This window comes from Aotus nancymaae, unplaced genomic scaffold (genome assembly GCF_030222135.1).
Source record: "Aotus nancymaae isolate 86718 unplaced genomic scaffold, 86718_ANA_hifiasm-v0.15.2.pri h1tg000049l, whole genome shotgun sequence".
Taxonomy (NCBI): domain Eukaryota; kingdom Metazoa; phylum Chordata; class Mammalia; order Primates; family Aotidae; genus Aotus; species Aotus nancymaae.
In genome coordinates this window covers 12,206,773-12,228,687 of record NW_026988463.1, presented here as the reverse complement: position 1 = coordinate 12,228,687, position 21,915 = coordinate 12,206,773, and the positions used below count along the sequence as shown (strand labels likewise).

The 21,915-nt window shown below is 40.9% G+C and overlaps 1 protein-coding gene across 4 annotated transcripts in view; it reads left to right on the top strand.

Moving 5' to 3' along the window:
• The window catches only part of MRTFB (myocardin related transcription factor B), a 203,132-nt gene that overhangs the window by 163,368 nt on the left and 17,849 nt on the right, over window positions 1-21,915 (top strand). For 3 of the 4 annotated variants that reach the window (XM_064362486.1, XM_064362485.1, XM_012453220.3), the window contains 5 exons: window positions 6,164-6,301; window positions 12,537-12,784; window positions 17,688-17,820; window positions 18,852-19,889; window positions 21,294-21,449. In XM_064362486.1, coding sequence (XP_064218556.1) covers window positions 6,164-6,301; window positions 12,537-12,784; window positions 17,688-17,820; window positions 18,852-19,889; window positions 21,294-21,449 — 1,713 coding nt within the window. The remainder of the gene's footprint in view (window positions 1-6,163; window positions 6,302-12,536; window positions 12,785-17,687; window positions 17,821-18,851; window positions 19,890-21,293; window positions 21,450-21,915) is intronic. The other variant, XM_064362487.1, reaches the window with a different exon arrangement.

Here is a 21,915-nt window from a genome sequence, read left to right as displayed (position 1 = left end):
AGGGGCCAACCACCAGTCATCATGATAGTTTTGCTTCAAGATGGCATCAGACACTCTTGGCCATGCGACAGGCAATTTTTCCACAATGCAAAAGGAGAGGAGAAGGGAATCAAAACAAGGCACTACAAAGTGTCAAACACAGACATCCTGTGTTCATGGAAAACTTAGTATTGTTCATATGTCACTACTACCCAAAACAGTCTACAGATTCAGTACAGTTCCTATCAAAATCCCTATGTTGATTTTTGCAGAAGTAGAAAAATCTTAAGAAATCCTGAAAAACCAAAACAATCTTGAATTTTAAAAAAGTTGGAGGTCTCATGCTTCCTGATTTCAAAACTTACTACAAAGACACAGTAATTAAAACACTGTGGTATTGGCATAAAGATAGATAGATAGGTAGATCAGTAGAGCAGAACAGTGAGCCCAGAAATAAGCCCTTAGGTAATGTGATCAAATGATCTTCAACAAAGGTGCCAAGACCATCCAGTGGGGAAAAACAGTGTCATCAACAAATGGTACTGGGAAAACTGGATATCCACATGCAAAAAAGAATGAAGATGGACCTTTACCTAGCATCATAGACAAAAATTAACTCAATGGACAAAGACCTAAATATAATAACTAAAACTCTTAGAAGAAAAAGTAGGAGAAAGCTTTATGATATTTGATCGATTTTTTGGATATGACACCAAAGCAGCAGAAGAAAAAATAATTAGATTTAATCAAAACATTTTGGCCAGGAGTAGTGAGTCACACCTGTAATCCCAGCTGTTTTGGAGGTCAAAGAAGGAGGATCCCTTGAGGCCAGGAGTTCAAGATCAACCTGGGCAACATAGTGAGACCTCATCTCTACAAAAAATAAAAATTAAAAAAATTAGCTGGGCATGTGGCAGACACTTACACTCCTAGCTACTCCAGAAGCTGAGATGAGAGGATGACTTGAGCCCAGGTTTGAGGTTACATTGAGCTATGAAAGCACCACTCCAGCCTGGGTAACAGAGTGAGAACCTGTCTCAAAAATAAATTAATAACAAGAAATTAAAAAACTTTTGTGCATCAAAAGACATCAACAGAATAAAAACCAATCCCAAAAAAAAAGGAAAAAATATTTGCAAATTATATATAAGAATTTGCTATGGTTTAGATGTTTGTCTCCTCCAAACCTCATGTCAAAATTTGATCCCCATTGTTAGAGGTAGGACTTAATGGAATGCATTTGGGTCATGGGGGCAGATCCCTCATGAATAGATTAATGGCCTCCCTCAGAGTTAAGTGAATTCTCACTGCATTAGTTCCCATGAGAGCTCGCTATAAAAAAAGAAAAAGTGGAAGCAGCCTGAGGCCCTGCCAGATGCACATGCTGGTGCCACGCTTCCTGTACAATCTGCAGAATAATGAGTCAAATAAACTTCTTTTCTTTATAAATTACTCAGCCTCAATTTTTTTTTTTTAGACAGAGTCTAGCTCTGTCACCCAGGCTGGGGTTCAGTGGCACAATCTTGGCTCACTGCAACCTCCGCTTCCCGGGTTCAAGTGATTCTCCTGCCTCACCTTCCTGAATCACTGGGATTATAGGCACATGCCACCATGCTTGGCTAATATTTGTATTTTTAGTAGAGACAGGGTTTCATCATGTTGATCAGGCTGGTCTTGAACTCCTGACCTCGTGATCCGCCCACCTCAGCCTCCCAAAGTGCTGGGATTACAGGTGTGAGCCACTGCACCTGGCCAAATTTTTTTTTATAGCAATCCAAAACAGACTAAGACAGGAATAATATCTATTGTATATAAACAACTTCCACAACTCAACAACAACAAAATAAAAACTCAGTTCAAAAATGGGCAAAGGTTTGAATGTGGTTTTTGTTGCAATCTATGTTTCAAAAAAAAAAAAAAATGGGTAAAAGACTTGAATAGACCTCTTTCTTAAGAGGATATGCAAATAGGCAATAAGCATCTAACAAGATACTGCACATCACTAATCATTAAGGAAATGCTAATCAAAACCCCAGCATACCACCTCATGCCCATTACAGTGGCTACTATCAAAAGAACAGAAAAAAAGTTTGGAAGGATGTGGATAAATTGGAATTCTTGTGTACTGTTAGTGGGAATGTGAAATGTTATAACCACTGTGGACAATGTTCAGTCTTAAAAAAATTAAAATTGCCAGATGAGCTAGCAGTTCCACTTCTGGGTGTATGCCCAAAAGAATTGAAAACAGGAGTTAGAACAGATATTTGTCTATCCCTGCTTATAGCAGCATTATTCACAATAGCCAAATCGTGAAAGCAACCCAAATGTCCACTGCCAGGTGAATGGATAAACAAAATGTGCTATAGATGTACAGTGGAATAGTGTTCAGCCTTTGAAGAGGAAGGAAAATTCTGCAACACTTGGATGAAACTCAAGCATTATGTTCAGTGAAGTAAGCCAGTCACAAAAAGACAAATACTGTACGATTCCACTTACATAACATTCTTTGAGTAGTAAACTCATAAAGGCAGAAAAGAAAATGATGGTTGCCAGGGGTTGAGGGGAATGTGGGACCAGGCAGACATTATTTAATGGGTACAGAGTTTTGCTTGGGAACATGAGTAAGTCTGGAAGTGCCAGTAGTGATGGTTGCAGAACAATATAAATGTACTTAATGCCATATACATAAAAATGGTTAAATAGTAAATTTTATGTTATGTACATTTTACTATGATTTTTTTAAATGCACTTTTAAAGCAGGGATACATGCAAATTCTCACTACCAATCAGGTCATCAGGTACCCACTGAATGTCCACTAGATTCTGTGCAAGAAAATTCATTCACTTTTTAATGTTCAGTTACTTATTCTAAAAATGAAATGCTTAAATATATATTACAGGAACAGATGGTCAGTGCAAGGTAATACATTTTAACAAAGCTAGAGTTTTGCATAAAATATTCATGATTTTTGTTTTATTCAACTCTTTTTCATTCTATTTGTCTGGGGATTAGAATATGAAAACAATATTTAAAGAGTAATTGCATTTTTAATTTATTTGCATATTGCCATCTTAGTTAAGAACTCTGCTGCATCCTTTGTTAAAAACACATTATTGACTTAAAATATACAATACAAAACAGTTTTGTTTCTGTCCCTCAAGACTACATAAAGAAATTCTAATAAAGAGGAACAGTCCGAAAGCAGTGACTGGCCCTTGGCATGTGCACCGTCTTCTGCAGCAGGAACAGTGCAGACACCTGAAACAGGATAGAGCTTTGATCAGCTCAGAGCTTTGCTGTGACTTCTGTTTTTTTCTATTGTAGCAAAGCTTTCCTGTAGCCATTTCTAGTAGGAGAAAATTCAGTCTTTATGATCACAAGTGCCTTTTTAGTTTTTTTTTTTTTTAAGCATAAATATCCATCATTAAAAATCATTTTCTGACATTTTGTTTTATGGTTTTCTGATGAAAATTAAAGATCTGGCCCTTCATGAGACCTGTAGCCTGTAATAGAAACACTGGTCGGATCCAATAAGACAAAGCAAAGTTTGCAACCTTCTTTCTTTGGGGAAATGATTCAGAATCATTTTGAAATTAAATTTTCGTAGAACAGCAGGTGAACTTAGGTCTTGGTGGCAATTTAAACCTATTTACATTTTAAATCTTAAAAGTATTCTTTTAAAATTTTGACATATTGTTGAATTTATATGGAACAAAATAAGTTTAAGTATCTCTTATGGCCTGGACACTTGTTTTTTTTAACTTTTATTTTAGGTTCACAGGTATGCAAGTTTGTTATATTTGTATATTGTGTGTCACAGGGGTTTGATGTAGAGACTGTTTTGTCACCCAGGTACTAAGCCTAATATTTAATAGTAATTTTTTCTGCTCCTCTCCCTCCTCCCACCTTCTACCCTCAAGAAGGCTCCAGTGTGTGTTGTTCCCCGCTGTGTCGATGTGTTCTCATCATTTAGCTCCCACTTGTAAGTGAGAACATATGGTATTTGGTTTTCTGTTCCTGCATTAGTTTGCTACAATGGCCCCCAGCTCCAGGCCTGGATACTCTTTTAATGCTTTTTGGAATACTGTCACTTCTTTTAGTAACTGTAGCCACTAGGAGCCTGACCCCTTGATACAGTCCAGATGAGGTTTGGTAGGGGAAGGGAGGGGCTTTTGTTATGTTTTGGTCCTTTCTAAGGCACATTAAAATGGCTGGCAAAATTAGAAGTTTTGATATATTTATCTTCAGATTAGGTAGAGTCAACAATCACTGTATTTCATTTGGGTTATTCTTGTGTTATGCCAGAATCTGTGGTTTTCTTGGTAGCAAAGTCACGCTAAAATACCAAAAAGGCTAATAAGATAGGCATATCAGTAATCAAGGCTACAGTTTGTTAGGCACAGTCTAGTAATATAGGCAAGACTTTTCTTTATAAATCTTAGATTTGATACCACATCCATGTTCCTGAGTTATTTTTCGTATGATTAACATTTACTGCTCTCAAATTCATCATCAGTCAGTGAGGGCTGGACTGGTAAAATAGCTTGCCAGGTGAGTAGGACATATATGCAGGGAAATCTATATAGAGTTCAGAATTCAAGCATTTGAGTCTACTTCACATAACAGTTACATAATAGCCAAGGAATGTTTGCCCCTCTGTGAAAGTTGACCCAGAGATAAGTATCTCCATTTCAAAAAAATATGCAAGGTGAAAGGAAAATAAATCACATAAAGTTGTATTCAGTAAAGAAGTGATCAGCTAACGTCATCTTTCACTTTATATGTGAGGTTTGGTTGGTCAGAGATTCACTGAGGAGCGGGATGTCTCAAGGCTCTTTGGGGACAGAAATCTGCTGGAACACAGGTGTCCAGTCTCTTAGACGAGCCCTTTCCCTCATTTCTGTTTAAAAATGAAAGACAGCCATCTTTCAAAGTAAGTTTTTTCATATTGTCAACACTGACAGTTACTAATAACTGAAAACCTGAAATCAGCGGCTGAAAGCTCAGGGAGAGAGCTGACATGGGCACGCACGATGAATTGCACGCTCACGCACCCACAATCTCATCTGGGCTTGAGAACGTGACCTAGACTGAGTAAAGCCAGAAGGAATGGCCATTCATCAATTAAATATTTGAGTTAACTAGTATGTGCCAAGCTTCATATTTTTTGCTGCTAATAGCCCTCGGAGTTTTCAGGTCATTTATTTTCAAGAGGAAAAACACAGTTTGCTATTTTCAAATGCAAATACTTTAACAAGAGAACTGATTTTGGTCGTTGGTGTAATGAATTTGAGAGTTGTTCAGGGAAATCGAATTGATAGAGGAGGACATTTTTCCTTAAGATAAGGCTGATATGGTAAGTCCAAGTAGTAATCAATATGCAAAATTTGACTGGTTTATTACAATAGTAGTTGTTCTTTACAATAAGTGAATACTTAAGATCTATGTAATGTAGATTGCTAATGAGCATTCATAAAACCTAGTAAAGCCTTGTTAATAATATGTGACCCCCAAACTGAGATTCAGTAACTGTTGATTTTGGCCTGGGTAACAAAGTAGCTTCTTCTTTTAAGTGAGAGAATGCTGTCAGTCAAACAGGTGAATCTTACCAAAATATATTATTTAAATCTTCTGTTGCAAGAAATGAGGAAATATGGTTAATGAGAGTTCTAGTCAGATTTGGAAAGAGGAACAGAGGGTGTAGAGCACATTTACAGATATATGGGTGCATGGGCATTTAGGAAGAGATGCTGCTCGAGGGTGGGTCGAGTGTGATACAGGGACTCACCGGGCTCTGCAGGGAAGCCTGAAGGTTACGTTTGCATCAGCCAGGGTTCGCATAACCTATATAGCAGCGGACTTTATGACTACCATGTATTGTTTTGATCAGACATACAAGTGTCTTGGACTTTTCTTTCCCTGCCAAAAAAGAGTGGTTCTGACCATCTTTCTGAGAAAATACTCTAGTGTAGTCAGTCTAACCTTACTTGCCTTTAGTTATTCACTGCTCTTTGGCAAAGCATGTTATTCCACAAGCTGGGCCTCAGACATAATCATATATTTTTCCTTTGATTCTTTTCTAGTGGACTTAAAAACCAGGTCATTCCCTTTTAATTGCGATTTTTCTGGTTTTATGATCATTAAAAATTTCACAGACTTGTATGTTTTTGCCTTTTCTACCAGTTTGCTTCAGTGTCCCCAGCAGTTCCTGAATTCTTGAAAACTCCTCCAACTGCAGATCAGCCTCCCTCACGACCTGCAGCTACTGTCCTCCCCACAAACACTGTGTCCTCAGCAAAGCCTGGCCCAGCACTGGTCAAGGTGGGTACTTTAGATGCACCCTGGGGGTTGAGTGGCTTTGTTTGTGACTCTGTCTATACTCCTGTAAACAGAAGACAAAGGCATTTATCTAAGTTGCTCAGCCTGCCTTTTAGCCCAAAGTCTTGAAAACTAAACCATGCAAAGACTTGCTAGACTGGGGTCTTCATGTTTAAAATTGTGCTATAGTCTCAGAAAAATGGCAGAAAATTTGGTCTATTTAAAACACTAGGGGCTGGATGCAGTGGTTTGCCTCTGGAATCCCAGTGCTTTGTAAGGCTCCGGTGGGAGGATCACTTGAGGCCAGGAGTTTGAGAACAGCCTGGACAACATAGCAAGACACTATATCCACAAAAAATTTAAAAAGTTAGACAGAGGTAGTGGTGCATGCCTATAGTCTCAGCTATGAGGAGGCCAAGGCAGGGGGATCACTTGAGCCCGGGAGTTTGAGAGCTGCAGTGAGCTATGATCACACCATTGTACCCTAGCCTTGGTGACAGAGCAAGATCCTGTGTCTTTAAAAAACAAAACAAACTACTGGGCTATGCAGAAAGCCTCAGTTCTGCCACCCAGGCCACTAAGATGAAACATAAGAAAAACAGATTTTAACTTTTCAAAATTGTGTTTAGAACTTCTAGATAAGGTGGGTGAGGAGAATAAGGTGAGGAATAGTTTAGCAGAATAGAGATCTCAAATTTTTAAAACTAAAAAATGATACTATAGTTAGCTACCTTTTCACCACCTTTCAGATGGGGAGACCGAGGCCCAGAAGAAATGACAGAGCCGGGAAGGGCCCCAACCCCCCAAATCCAAGTCTAGCTCTCTCCTACCTCCCCCACCTGTTGCAGCACTCTCCTGAGGCAAGGGACCATCTTTGAGATGACCATGATGCATATTTCTCACAGCCCTCTGTCCCCAGGACTGTCCTTGTCCTTGACTTTCTGGGAGAGAAGGCTCTTGTAAGCATGGCTGAGTGTTGGTATCTTCAGGACATATGGTAGTGTATTTCCCCATCTTCCATTGCTTAGCATTGTGGCCAGAAATTCCATAGGGTGGCAAGTGGCAGGCAACCCTGCCAGGGAAATCAGTTTTTACTTCCTCTCCCAGTATCCCGATGCATGCAACCCCGATGGCACAGAGAGGGTCTGCATGCCCAGCCCTCCTTCCCTGCTGATCTTGAAAACGAGTTCTCTGCCCTTCCCAGTCTCTGAATGTCTGCTCCTCACTGATGTCTTTAAGGAGAGCTTTGGTTTTAAAGGAAGCAGCATTGTTGAAGAATGTGAAATTCAGGGGTTGGTAAGGGAATTCTAGGACTATGCCAAGAGGAGGAGACAGGAACACATTAGGAAACAGAACAGAATTCTTTCAAGGTTTCTATAAGGAAAGCTGTTTCCCATCCTTCACTTGTGGGGGCTGATAGGTAATAGCAGATTTTGTCTGAGGAACACTGACCATTATGTTTATGTGCTCCTCCTCTACAGGTGCCCTTCTGACTGTGGCTGGGTCAATTATTTTATCACTCTGCAACAATTATTCCCGAACCCTATTTTAAGTATAAATTATCCTAGACCCAGTTCATTCTTAAGATCAATTTTAAAGGACTAAAAATAAAATGTATAGCCAGGCACAGTGACACACCTGTAATTCCAGCACTTTGGGAGGCCAAGGCAGGCAGATCACTTGAGCACAGGAGTTTGAGACCAGCCTGGGCAACGTGGCAAAACCCCATCTCTATAAAATGTTCAAAAAAATTAGTTGGCATGGTGGTGCACACCTGTGCTCCCAGCTACTCAGAGGGCTGAGGTGCGAGGATCACTTGAGCCCAGGAGGTCAAGGCTGCAGTTAGCCAAGATCATGCCACTGCTCTCTAGCCTGGGTGACAGAGTGAGACCCTGTCTCATAAGCAAATAAATAAAATGTATTGTTTATAATGAAATAAGCAGGTAAATAGTGAAATGATTAATCCTGTGAGACTGAAGGAATAAGTAGGTGAAAGTGTTTTCTGACATTGAGGTATATACCTTAAGTGCCTGATAATTAAACTGATTTCCAATTAGCATACACATTCACCATGCGTTTGTTCAACAGATACTTATTCAAGCACCTTCTATGTGCCGGACACTGTTCTGGGTACTAGGAATAAAGCAAGGAACAAAACATCACAAATCCCCACCCTTAGAAAAACAGACAACCAAGTAGAGTGTGTGCCTGTTGGTGATGAATAATGTGAGGACAAGGATGCTGTGGGGACAAGGAGAGGTGTGTCGTTTAAATGAGGTGGCCTGGGGATATGCAGATAACACTTGAGAAGTGAGGGTGTGAGCCATGAAGATATCTGTGGGAAGAAAATCTGAAGTCTCTGAACAAGGAAGCCAATATGACTCCAATAGCGATAGTGGAGGGGTAAAAAGTAAACTATGCAGCCAGGTTGTGGCCAGAGACCAGCATCTGCAGCATCTTGTAAGAAGTTAGGCTTTGGCTGGGTGCGGTGGCTTACACCTATAATCCCAGCACTTTGGGAGGCAAAGGTGGGTGAATCACGAAGTCAGAAGTTCGAGACCAGCCTGGATAACATGGTGAAACCCCATCTCTACTAAAAATGCACAAAATTAGCTGGGTGTGATGGTAGACACCTGTAATCCCAGCTACTCAGGAGGCTGAGGCAGGAGAATCGTTTGAACCCAGGAAGCAGAGGTTGCAGTGAGCTGAGATCACACCACTGTACTCCAGCCTGGGTGTCAGTACAAGACTGTCTCAAAGAAAGAAAAAAATAAAAATAAGTTAGGCTTTGTATTACCACTAAGGGAAGAAGCTGCTGGAATATTTTGAACAGATGTGTTAGAAACAGTAGGGTGCCAAGGTAGAAGCAGAGACAGGTAAAATGCACAGCAGGAGACAGTGGCAGCCAGCAAGGTAACAGAAGTGGTTGGATTCTGGCTGCATTTGAAGGCTAAGCTGGCAGGATTTGCGGACAAGTTGGATACGTGGTGTGAAGAAGAGGAGTCGTGAACCATCTACTGTTTTGCGTCTGTGCAACTAGCAGCTTGTAGTTGCCATGCCTGAAATGGAAAGGAGTACACCTGGAGTGTGAGGTGCTGCATGGGCAACTAGTCAAGAGGGCTTAGAGGCAGCTAGATAGATGAATGCAGACCTTAGGTGAGAGGTTGTCAGTGTACAAATGGCATTTAAAGTCATGAAACCCAATAAAATTACCTAGGGTCTAAGTACCGATTAAAAGCTATGCAAGAAATGAGTCCTTGGGAACCACCAACATTTGAGAGAGAGGAAGAACCAGCAAAGGACACTCTGCAAAAACAGCCAGCAAGAGTGAGGCAAGGTAGCTCTGAAGCCAGCACGTTTCAAGGACAAGAGAGAGCAACTGTATCAAAGGCTGCTGTGCCTCAGTTAAGATGAGTGCTGCGAACTGGCCTTGGTTTAGCTGTGTTGAAGCACAGTGACCTTGACAAGAAGTTTCTGAAAACTTGGTACGGGTGGTCACAGGAAAGCCTGAAAGTCAGAGCTGGAGATGGTGTTACAGAAAGCTTTTCTTAAGAGCACAAAGAAATGCGTCTATAGCTTCACTGCAATGTAGGGTCAAGGAAGCTGTTATGATCCCATGGGAGTGATCCAGGAGAAGAGCAGGGAACCACAGCCAGCTGCCGCCAAGGGAACACAGAATCCAGTTGAGGAGGGAAGGGCCAGCCTGAGACAGCAACACCAGCAGGAAGGAAAGCGCTCAGAGTCTGGGCACAGGCAGACATTCACAACGTGCGTAAGCTCTGTGCTGATCACTTAACATGTTCTCAGTGTTTAGGCAATGAGACGTCAGTTGACAATGAGGATGGGGTTGGGGGAATATTAAAGTTTTGGGGAGAGAAGATATAAGGCAATATTGTAGAAGGGTAGGAAAATTAAAGGACCAGAAAAATGTAACAGGATGGCCAGGTAGCACTGATGAGCCCTTGAACTAGGTGGTCATGAGCTTAAAGTGATACTTGTCAGCATGGTTTTATGTTTTTCCTGTAGCCACTTTCAGTTATATGAGTATAGGCATGAAATGGACCACTGGTTCTCAGCAGGGTAAGTTTGTCTCCCACCGCAGACATTTGGCAGTGCTTAGAGACGTTTCTGGTTGGGACAACAATGTGGGGGATGAGGGGGGTGGGTGGAGGTTCCTAGGGGTATCTAATGGGTAGTGGCCAAGGATCTTGTTAAATATCAAACAGTGCACTGGATAGACTCCCACAACACAGCTACCTAGCTCAAAACATCAGTAGAGCCATTGTCGAGAAACAGAAGGAGACAGAGAATTAATTAGGTAAGTGTTTTGCCAGGTGTGTATGACAAAGAAGGGACTGTGGGATATAGCTGGGTAAGGAGGGAAGTGAGGAACATGTAAAGGTTGGAACAGAAAGGGATTGTAGGTCTCAGTGGCATCAAATAATTGTTATAGTTGGCATCCTGGATGGAGTGAAATGACAAAAAACCTGGTGGGTATCAGATACCAGGATGCTGGGAAGTGAAGTTTAGATAATAATGAGATCTAGGCTATAATCACACAGTGACTCGCAAAGAGAGGAGATGAGATATCTACAAGTAACGAAGTCAAGGAACTGAGAGAGCAGAATGTTACAAGGATTGTATGTGTGGATATTAAAATCACCATGAATGGTGACTGAAGTAATGTTGAAGAAAGTAAGGAGCAGTGGGAGTGTCAGGTGTGTTATAGGAGCCATTAAGAACTAGGAGGAGGCCAGGTCCTGATGGTCAAGTCTAAAGGCATGAGATGAGATTAACAAGAATAAATCATTTCCAATACATAGTTACTTTTTACAAATTCTTATTTACCAGTGCTTAAAAATAGACTACTAATTAATTGGATTATTTTATGTCCAATAGTATGCGGGTAAATGTTTAATAACTGGCTGGGCTCAGAGGGCAGATTATATAGCCTTTGCCAATTCCCATGGTGTAAATATTCCCACAGTGACCATTTTCAGGCTATCAATGTGATATTGCTGAATGCAGAGTTGGGAGAAGATGTACTATTGTCTCTCTTGAGTAAGAGCTGGGTCCAGCACCTCACTGGCTATGTCTGTAAACTGTTATGTAAAAACGGCCATAAAAATATTGTTGCAGAATCATTCTTTTATATGAGGGATTTAAGAATTCATGACATATCAAGTGAAGAGAGAGAAACGCACATTTCTAATAAGCATAGATGGATGGTATCATCCCAATTATATTAAAACATATACGAAGGAAGGATGTAAAAAGGAATGTTAATAGTCACATTCTATGAATGCTAGAATAGCCTAACATTAGAAATAGGACTATTCCTAACCTATAGAATGCAGTGAGTTTTGTTTTCTTCCTATCTTTGGTGGCAGTGTCCTAATTCTTTGGATATGAATATAGATAATGTGATCTTATCAATAGCTCCATTTAATTGAGTACTTCTCAAGTCTTTGTATTAAGTTGGGTATATTCCCTAAAGAAGCTTAGGAATACTTTCCTATATTTTGTTTTTTGTTTGTTTGGATGGGTTTTGTCAGATGAACTTATCTTAGAATCTGAATAATGAAAAGTATAAAGTGATCTGATAAATTATAAACTAAGGAGAAGACAGAAACTCAGGAAAACATCATCTGATTCCTTATCTTGAGAGATACATGGTCTCACATCCCAGTTTCAAAGTAAAAATGAAATATTTTTGAAAAAAATTCATATTCATATCACTCAATAATTTTTGTATTATATTCTTTAGAGATAGTTTATATTCTGTTTTCTTCTCATTGGAAGCTTTTTTTTGTTTTCACATATTTTCCACAGAATTTTTAGCTATTACATGGTTTTGAAGAAGTATACTTAATCATTTCTCTACTGTATATTTATCATGCAGCCTGTTTTTCACTAGGAGATTATATGTGTATATTATTACTTGGGGTGTTCACACAGGAGACCCAAGGTCAGTGTGCGTTGAGTTTGAATAGCTCACGCTCAGTATCTTACCCAAACCCCAAGGGAACAGTGCAGCAGGAGAAAATTTCTTGGTCAAAGTTAGTATGCAGACGTTTTCATGGCTCTTGAAATGAATGTAGCATATTTTTTTCCAAAGTAACCGTACTCGTATCTAAGGTGCATTTCTTTTTAATTTCAAATCATTTAGGCCACAATACAGTAAATTTCATGTGATGACGTCTCTTTAAATGTTATTTTCTTTTTTTCTCAAAAACAGCAAAGCCATCCCAAAAATTCAAATGACAAACACCGTAGCAAAAAGTGCAAAGATCCCAAACCACGGGTAAAGAAGTTAAAGTACCACCAATACATTCCACCAGATCAGAAGGGTGAGAAGAATGAGCCGCAGATGGACTCCAACTATGCCCGCCTGCTCCAGCAGCAGCAGCTGTTCCTACAGCTGCAGATCCTGAGTCAGCAGAAGCAGCACTACAACTACCAGACCATCCTGCCTGCACCATTCAAGTACGGCGGGGCCCATGCTATCCTCATAACGCGGGGTGTCCTGTGGTTTTTTATGAGAAACTGTACGTCACCAAAAGTCAAATATTGTCATTTATTTGTGCTTGGTGGTTATTTTCTTTTTTATCAGAGCTTATCATACAGTGTCTGAAGTCCACATGGTGAGAATGGCCAGCATTCCAGTCCAGTTTGTGTCCTCCAAAATAGGTTCTGAACTTTTATAAGTTAGAAATGCCTTTTCACAATTATTCATCCAGATTTGCCTATTATTACAACACAAAAGCAGTACTAGATGCTCTGAGAAAAGCATAAGAAATGCAAGACCTGGCATAAACAGCTAAAAGAGAAAGATGGGCATGCAAGCGCGAATGGCCAAGGAAAGCCTGGTGGAAAAGGCAGGATCTTTGTATGTGGAAGGCTCGAGAAGGGCCTTTCCAGGCACAGGGGAATGCTGTGAGTACTAGTACAGAGGAGGGAGTAGGGTAAGCAGTACCTCTTCATTGGAAGGTGAGAAAAGTTGCCTAAACAAAGAATCTGATTAATTTTAAAGAAAAAAGTGGAAGACAGAATCAAGTGGAGCCAATGTCTAAGGGGACTTGAAGCTGGGCAGAAAAGACCTTACTTGACACAGCAGATAGGCAACAGAGTGCTTCAGAGTGGGCTGCTGATGCAGTGAGGCTGAAATGCAAGAAAGAACAGCTGGACACTGGTATTGAAGGGGCATCTGGAGGCAGTGAAGAGCTCTGACAGCAGACTGAGTGTTTCAGAAGACAGTGAAAGGCCTTGGTGACCAGCAACTGCATAGAAGGAAGGTGTTTTCAAAGTTTGAGCCCAACTTTGAGGGACAGAAGGGAGTGAATTCTGACAATTTCTGAGACTGAATTTGCAGCAAGACATTAATGGCTAATTTTAATTATGTAATAAAGAAAATTTCTGGATATACATTCCCAATTTTTCTGGGAAACATAAAAATGCAAAGATCTTTTCTTCATTTTGCTTTTCAGGAGAAAGTAATATTTGCATTTGACTCTAGAAAAACATGCAAAACCATTTTTTTAATGAGGAAAAATTATTTGTGATTAAGTCATTCAATTTACAATCACATGATCTGTAGAAACTTCTATTTTCTACATGTAGCCTAAGCATTCCCTCATAGGTAGCCCCTCTTTTTCCCCTCTTAAGATTCAAATATCTTGAGGAAGATTAAACCTATTAGTAATTCAGACCTGATTGTCAAGTGCTTAAATCTAAAACATCAGAGCATGGAGATGAAGAGAGAAAGAACTTGTATCCAGTTATTATTTTAAGAGCAAGCAGGCCCGAGTGAGCTATTGACATTGGAAGGGAATCAGGTGAGGGCCAAAGAGAATTGGAAGAGAATCAGAGACAAGCTGCTGTTACTTTACACCTTTGTCCAGGCCCTAGGGAGGCTTCCTCCACTGCCATCCTCCTTTGGCATTGGGCACCAATAATAATAATAATGGTAATGATGGCTTGTGGTTGGTTACTCACCATTTACAATGCATTGTGCTTAAAACTGTGCATCATCTTGATCCTTTCTGCAAGTCTAGGAGGAATTGCTGTTATTGACAACATTCCCAGATGAGGATGCTGTTAAGGTGAAAATCCCAAAGGCTTTTTTTGTTATCTTTGAAACAGTCTTTTCTTTAAGAATTTGGCTGTGTGACTGGCTTTGTAGATGGAAAGAATCGATCAGAGGTGTGAGCTTGCTGAACTCTTCCCAGTTCTTTGTCTTTCCATTAAGGCTTCAGTTCCCCTCTCCTACTCAGACATTCAGAACCTCTAAAATAACTAAGCTCACCCAAGAACAGTATCATACAAAAAGACCCAAGATGCTAGGAGGAGAAAGAACACTTATTTTTGTGTATTACTTCACCCCAAAAAGAATGTAAGTCCTGTTCAATTTCCAGATCCTAAAAGTGGATATCATGCTTTCTAAAGCATTGTTTATGCTTATCAAAATTCATTGCAAGAAACTGAACATGGAAGTCCTACATTGCCCACAGGGGTGGGATTTTACCTGAATCATGTAGCCCTTTGCCACTACAAAGGAGCAGGCACCCAAAGGGACCAGGCTTTAGTCAAACCCAGCTCGTCTGCACAGTGGGAGGCCACTGCATCCCTCTGAACTCAGGAATCTCATCTGCACAGCGATCACATTCGTCAGCAACCCCCTTTTTTCCCCCCCATCTATTGCTTTGGGAGAAAAATAGATTAATATGTTTATATGGTAAAGACTGAGTTAAGGCCGGGTGCAGTGGCTCACGCCTGTAATCCCAGCACTTTGGGAGGCCCAGGAGGGTGGATTGCCTGAGGTCAGGAAGTTGAGACCAATCTGGCCAACATGGTGAAACCCAATCTCTACTAAAAATATTTAAAAATTGGCCAGATGTAGTGATGTGTGCCTGTAGCCCTAGCTACTCAGGAGGCTGAGGCAGGGGAATTGCTTGAACCAGGGAAGCAGAGGTTGCAGTGAGCTGAGATCACGCCACTGCACTCCATCCTGGGCTACAGAGCAAGACTCCATCTAAAAAAAAAAAGGTCGAGTCAAATACCAGTCAGTACCAAATTCTATATGTACCAAATTCCATATGTAGAATAATTACATTCATTTTCAAGGGGATAATACCACTCACAAAGCAGCATAAGGTGGCTCAGCAGGGAGATTACTCTTATGTGATAAAGCACAGACTTACGCACAGTCCTTAAACATTTGCAGTATGTCTATGGTGATGAAACTTCATGGGGGGAGAGATTTGGAGAAGAATGTTTAAAAGGCTCCTTAAGTGGACAATAATGAATGAAAATAAGGATGAGAAACATTGATTTAAAGAAAATGCTCTTTTAACTCTGAGATTTTAAAGTTGAATTTTTAGAAAAGAGAATAATGATGTATAAAATATTTGTCATTTCATCCATTGTTGAGAAACTTCATCCCAAAGATTTTAAGTATTTAATTTCAACAAAATTCAGGCAGGTTTTAGAAGACCCCGAAATGAATGTCAAGAGTTAGCTATTGACAAAGGCCAGCATTGGCTTCAACCACAGGCTTCCCAAAACTCCTCAGAGAAAGCTCACCCAACTATGACCATCACTGCGTAGGAACTGTCATCTCAAATCCCTGTTTCAGAGTATGGAATTCCAAGTCTCTTGGCTTCAGCATCATGGCCTTGCATGATAGTAAAGTCTGAAGCTGCAATAGAATCGGCTGTAGGTGTCAACCATCCAGAAATGGAAACACCACTGTTACCAAGAGTATCACAGTTGGAAGATGTTAGGTAGGGATCTGGTTTTGATACTGAAAGAGTTGAGGGAAATTAGTACAAAGCACCTAACTGTAGTAGAATTTGACAAATGATGCACCAACTTCTTTTAAATAAACTTTTTAAATTGAACTATAACTTTCATACAAAGAAGTGAAAATTAATGTGAAAATACACTCCTGCATCCAATACCCAAACCAAGAACATTATCAGTACCCCAAAAGCCCCCTTTGTGTCCCTTTTCCGTGATGATCCTGACTTCTATCCCCAGAGATTAGTTTTGCCTGTTTTTGAACTTTATATACATGCAATCTTACAGTACACCTAGGTGCATCTTTGTTGGTGCTGATAGCAGTTCATTTTTTTAGTTCAATATTTCATGGCTGACTACACCATAATGTAGCCATCCAGCTTACTCTTGATCCATAGTTAGATTGCTTCCAGTTGGAGTTATTATGAATAACACCATAGTAAATATCCTAGTCCCTGTCTTTTGGTATACATACCTATGTCTTTCTGTTAGATGTCTATCTAGGAATGGAATTGCGGGATCATAGGATAGGCAGATGTTTTCCTTTAGTACTATGAAAGAAAAGTTTCAAAGAAAAGATGTTTTCCAAAGTGGTTGCACCAATTCACACCCCTGCCAGCAGTGTGTGATTTTTCTGGTTGTCCCAGGTACTTGGTTATCATCAGTCTTACTCATTATAGCAATTCCACTGAAAATGCAGGGCTGTTCTGTTGTGATTTGCATTTTCCTCACACCTAGTGAGGTTGAACCATTGTTCACATAGTTATTCACCATTGCGATATGCTTTCTTGTGCTACGCCTATCAGATTTTTCCCCCACATTTCCACTGGGTTTTCTGTCTCTTTCTTACTGATTTGAAAGACCTCTTTATATACTCTAGATATGAGGTCTTTGTCAGAAATATGTATTACAGATCTATGGTCCTGCACTGTGGCTTGACTTTTCACTGTTACCTAGTGCTTTTTATGTCCTGTTTAATAAATCTTTGTCTACACAAAGGCCATGAAGATACTATCCTGAGTGTTTTTCTGAAAGATTTATTTTCATAATTCACATGTAGACTTTGGAATGAGGTGAGGTGAGGCCAATCAAGAGCCCTGTTTTTTCCCATGTGAATTTCCAATGCAGCATGGTGCCATCCAAAGTCCTGCCCTCTATCCGCTGCATCACAGTGTCCTCTTTTTGGTGACTCCAAGGTCCAGGTATGCAGAAAGCCATTTCTGGATTTGCTGGGATCTCTCATTTGCCTGTTGTTCTGTCCCTGTATCAGCAACACACCACGTTAATTACGTGTTGGTGTCTGGTCGTGAGACTCTTCCAACTTTGCTTTTCTTCAAGAATTCATGGCCATTCTTGGTCCTTTGCATTTCCATATGAAGCATAGACTCACCTTCTAAATTTCCATCACACTAGCAAACAAAACCTGCAGGTATTTCGTTGCAATCTAATATAATTGGCATCTTTACAATATTGAGCCTTCCAATCTATGATCGTGGTATTTTTCTTTTAAGTTAGTCCAACTATTGATAGAAGCAATGTCAAATCTAGAAATTATTTTATTATAAACTCTAATTTTCTTTTTCTTTTGAAGGCCACTCAATGACAAAAATAATAACAGTGGGAATTCAGCTTTGAACAATACCACACCTAACATACCAAGACAGAATACAGCTGCTCCTGTGAGAAAGCTAGGACCTCTGCCTTCTAGCCTGGATGACTTAAAGGTGACAATTCCAATAGAGCTATTTAACCCATAAGTACCACAAACATGTAAATGATTTGTCATATTTGTCTAGCAGACATTAAGTGGTTTTCAGTAGACATTCAACTTTACCAACAATATGATAATCTTTATAAAGCTACTTCCTTTTTACTTCCACTAATAACAGCTGTCACTTACTGAGCGTGTATCTTGTGCAGGTACCTGCCAGTTCTGCTGGATTCCAGAGGCTGTGATTTTTTTCTTTGCTGCTCAATGCCAAGTTTGAGAGAAGCAGGAAAATTTAACAGTTAAAAATATGAGCTCTAGAGCCAGCCTTTTTAGGTTTCTATCACAGCTAAGCCTTCAGTTGTCTGTGGTAACTTGAGTGAGTGCTTCAACCTCTCTCTTCCTTTGCCTCCCTATCTGTAAAAATGGGAAGAATAACGATACAGACATCTCATGGGGTCGTGTGAAGATGAGTGGAAAGAGTAGAGCACTTCCAACAGTGCCTTGCACACGACAACTACTCAGTAAATACAGCTTTGTCATCATCATTCCTGGTAGTATTTCTCCGCTTTGACATAAAAGAGGAATTACCCTCTAAAAACCCTTACCTTCGGCCAGGCACAGTGGCTCACGCCTGTAATTCCAGCACTCTGGGAGGCCAAGGCGGGTGGATCACCTCAAGTCGGGAGTCCAACACCAGCCCGACCAACATGGTGAAACCCCATGTCTACCGAAAATATAAAATTAGCCAGGCATGGTAGCGCGTGTGTGTAATCTCAGCTACTTGGGAGGCTGAGGCAGGAGAATCTCTTGAACCTGGGAGGTGGAGGTTGCAGTGAGCGGAGATCACGCCATTGCACTCCAACCTGGGCAACAAGAGCGAATCTCTGTCTAAAAAAAAGGAAAAGAAAAAAACAGTTCTACTTTCAGGTGTGCAGTAACACAGAGTTGTCTGATAGACATAGGCACCTTTTCCATCACAAATGTGGACTGTAGATTTGCCAGAAAGCTCTAATACCAAGAGATCTGCTGTGTTTGTACCTCCAGGTATCAGAACTGAAGACAGAACTGAAGTTAAGGGGTCTGCCAGTGTCGGGCACCAAACCAGACCTCATTGAGCGCCTGAAACCCTACCAGGAAGTGAACAGCAGCAGCCTTGCTGCTGGGGGCATCGTGACAGTGTCGTCATCAGCCATTGTCACCAGTAACCCAGAAGTCACTGTGGCCTTGCCTGTTACAACACTACACAACACTGTGACTAGCTCAGTCTCCACTCTCAAGGCGGAATTGCCATCTACCGGAACCAGCAACGCAGCCCGTGTGGAAAATGTTCATTCCCCTCTGCCCATTTCACCATCTCCCTCCGAACAGTCCAGTCTCAGTACCGATGACACAAACATGGCAGACACTTTCACCGAGATTATGACCATGATGTCTCCTTCACAGTTCTTGTGTTCATCTCCTTTGAGAATGACAAATAATGAAGACAGTCTGAGTCCCACCAGCAGCACTCTGTCAAACCTGGAACTGGATGCAGCCGAGAAGGATCGCAAGCTTCAGGAGAAAGAGAAGCAAATCGAAGAGCTGAAGAGGAAACTGGAACAAGAGCAGAAGCTTGTGGAAGTGCTGAAAATGCAACTTGAGGTTGAAAAACGAGGGCAGCAGCAGCGGCCCCTGGAACCCCAGCCCAGTGCCCCAGGTCATTCTGTCAACAAGTCAGATCAGAAACACAGCAGCCTTGGCTCCTCCATCAAAGATGAGGCCTCACTCCCCGACTGCTCCAGCTCCAGGCAGCCCATCCCAGTAGCCAGCCACTCTGTAGGCCAGCCCGTCTCAACAGGTGGCCAGACCCTTGTTGCCAGAAAGGCTGTAGTTATCAAGCAGGAGGTCCCTGTGGCCCAGGCAGAGCAGCAGAGTGTCGTCTCGCAGTTTTATGTGAGTTCCCAGGGACAGCCACCGCCTGCCGTTGTTGCTCAGCCCCAGGCTTTACTGACCACGCAGACTGCTCAGCTGCTGCTCCCAGTGTCCATCCAGGGCTCAAGTGTCACCTCAGTGCAACTCCCTGTAGGCAGCCTCAAACTCCAGGTGTGAAGTGTGTCTTCTAACTACTTTGCCTCACAGCATGCATGGAATGCCAACCCTGCTAAGAAGGGAACCATACCTGAGCTCTTTCATAAATGCATCCAGAGCAGACCTCACAGTTAGAGAAAACGTGTGCATGTGTGAGAGGGTTATTCAAAAATCTGAATATCTAGCACTGTTTTTATATAGTAAAAACAAACACAGGGTGCTTTTCTAGTTCTGTTACCTTTCCCTTTAATGAACACAGTATCATCCATACAGACATTTTTTACATGCCAGTGATGTGATCATTGTGATCACAGTCTCTGCCGCTGAGCGCTTTTTCTGTGCAAGGCACGGCATTAAGTACTTTAAATGGCCAGCTTCAGTTAATCCTCCCTTCTCCTAGAATATCTAAATGATACCATCCATCTCTGGATGAGGACACTGAGTTCCCCAAGGATGGAGGTGGCATTTAAACCCAGGTGTTCTGCCTGCAGAGCCTTTACTCTTATGCTTATTCTTAATATTCTGCATCCTACACTTAGTACTCAAAAGCCACTGCTAACATGAAGAAGCCTAAACTAAGGAAAACGTGGCCACATTTAGGAGTGAGGGTGTTATTGAAAGAGATGAGAAAACACTGATGAGCATGAAATTCCCTTTTTTGCCTATGTAACATGTATTTACCTGAGGTTGTTCCGTGTCATGCAGTTTTGGTAAGTTTTAACCAAGCATGCATTATGAATGAACAAGAAACCATTTGGACCACTGTTCCTCAACCTCAACACCCAAATACCTGAAGTAGTAGAGAGGAATCATCTTGTACCCCTGTGGTTAGGAGGCAGGGCCGGCAGGGCTTGCAGACTCTTTGGCATGTACAAAAAAATCTAATTCCTCTGTTTTATCTTCAGGGTATCTGTTAAAGTCTATTTAAATCCTTAAAACAAATGTTTCTGTCTAAATTTTCCATTGCTTTTGTAGAAACAAAAACTATTATTCTTGGTTCTGAGGGTACCCGGCCTGTTGCTGGCTCTCCTTTGGGAGCACACATGGAGCTTACAAGAAGGAATTGGGGCAGTTAGGTCTCACAAGTTTCCTTCTTACTATTAAAGTCTTACAGTACCTGAGCTACTATGTGTAGAACTGCCTTAAGTTCTTATTTCCATTTCCACTTTCTCAAAATTTACAAATGGAAATCTTAGCTACTTAGGAATAATAAGAACATACAGTGACTAGTCTGGTGTTTCCCTCTGTGGTTTAGCATCAAGATTCATATTTCTGTGCAGATGAAGTATGTATCTGTAAACTTAGTCTTACTTTATTTACGTACAATTCCCAAGTGACCAGTGGTTCTACATCTGAATTCTGATTTCTGACTTTGATTCTGACAATTAAATTGATGTTTTTCTTCAATTCACCTCCTAGACTTCACCACAAGCTGGAATGCAGACTCAGCCTTCGATAGCAACTGCTGCACAAATATCAACTGCTGCCTTGGCCCCAGGCTTAGCCCCAACTGTACCTCAGACACAAGACACGTTCCCACAGCATGTGCTCAGTCAGCCTCAACAAGTCAGAAAGGTTTGTAAATGCCACTGAGCAATAAACTGTCGCTGATTTTTACCATCCTCCGATCATCCATTCAACAAGCATCTTCGTAGAAGCTTTGGGAAGCTCCTGTTCATTCTGCTCTGTGATCCATCTCCCATAGAATGAGCCTTATGTGGATGCCATTTGACTGCAGATTTTCTAGTTATTTGGAATGGAGAAAGAGCTTTTCCTTACTAAAGATAGCTCACCTTCACAGTTAACCCCTTTAACAATGGAAAGTTTCAAAAGTGTTTGTCTTCATTCCTCATATATTAAATTTACTTAATATTAAAATAATTTTTTTCAAATTAAACATATTGTAAAAACAATATATGTTGTTCCCTTGGAAAAGGTATTTGAAGATGAAAAATATACTTCTAAAACTTTTATGTTGAGTAAAATCTTGAAATATATTTGTAAGAGTTTGCCCAGAAGGTCTTATCAATTCCAGTTCACC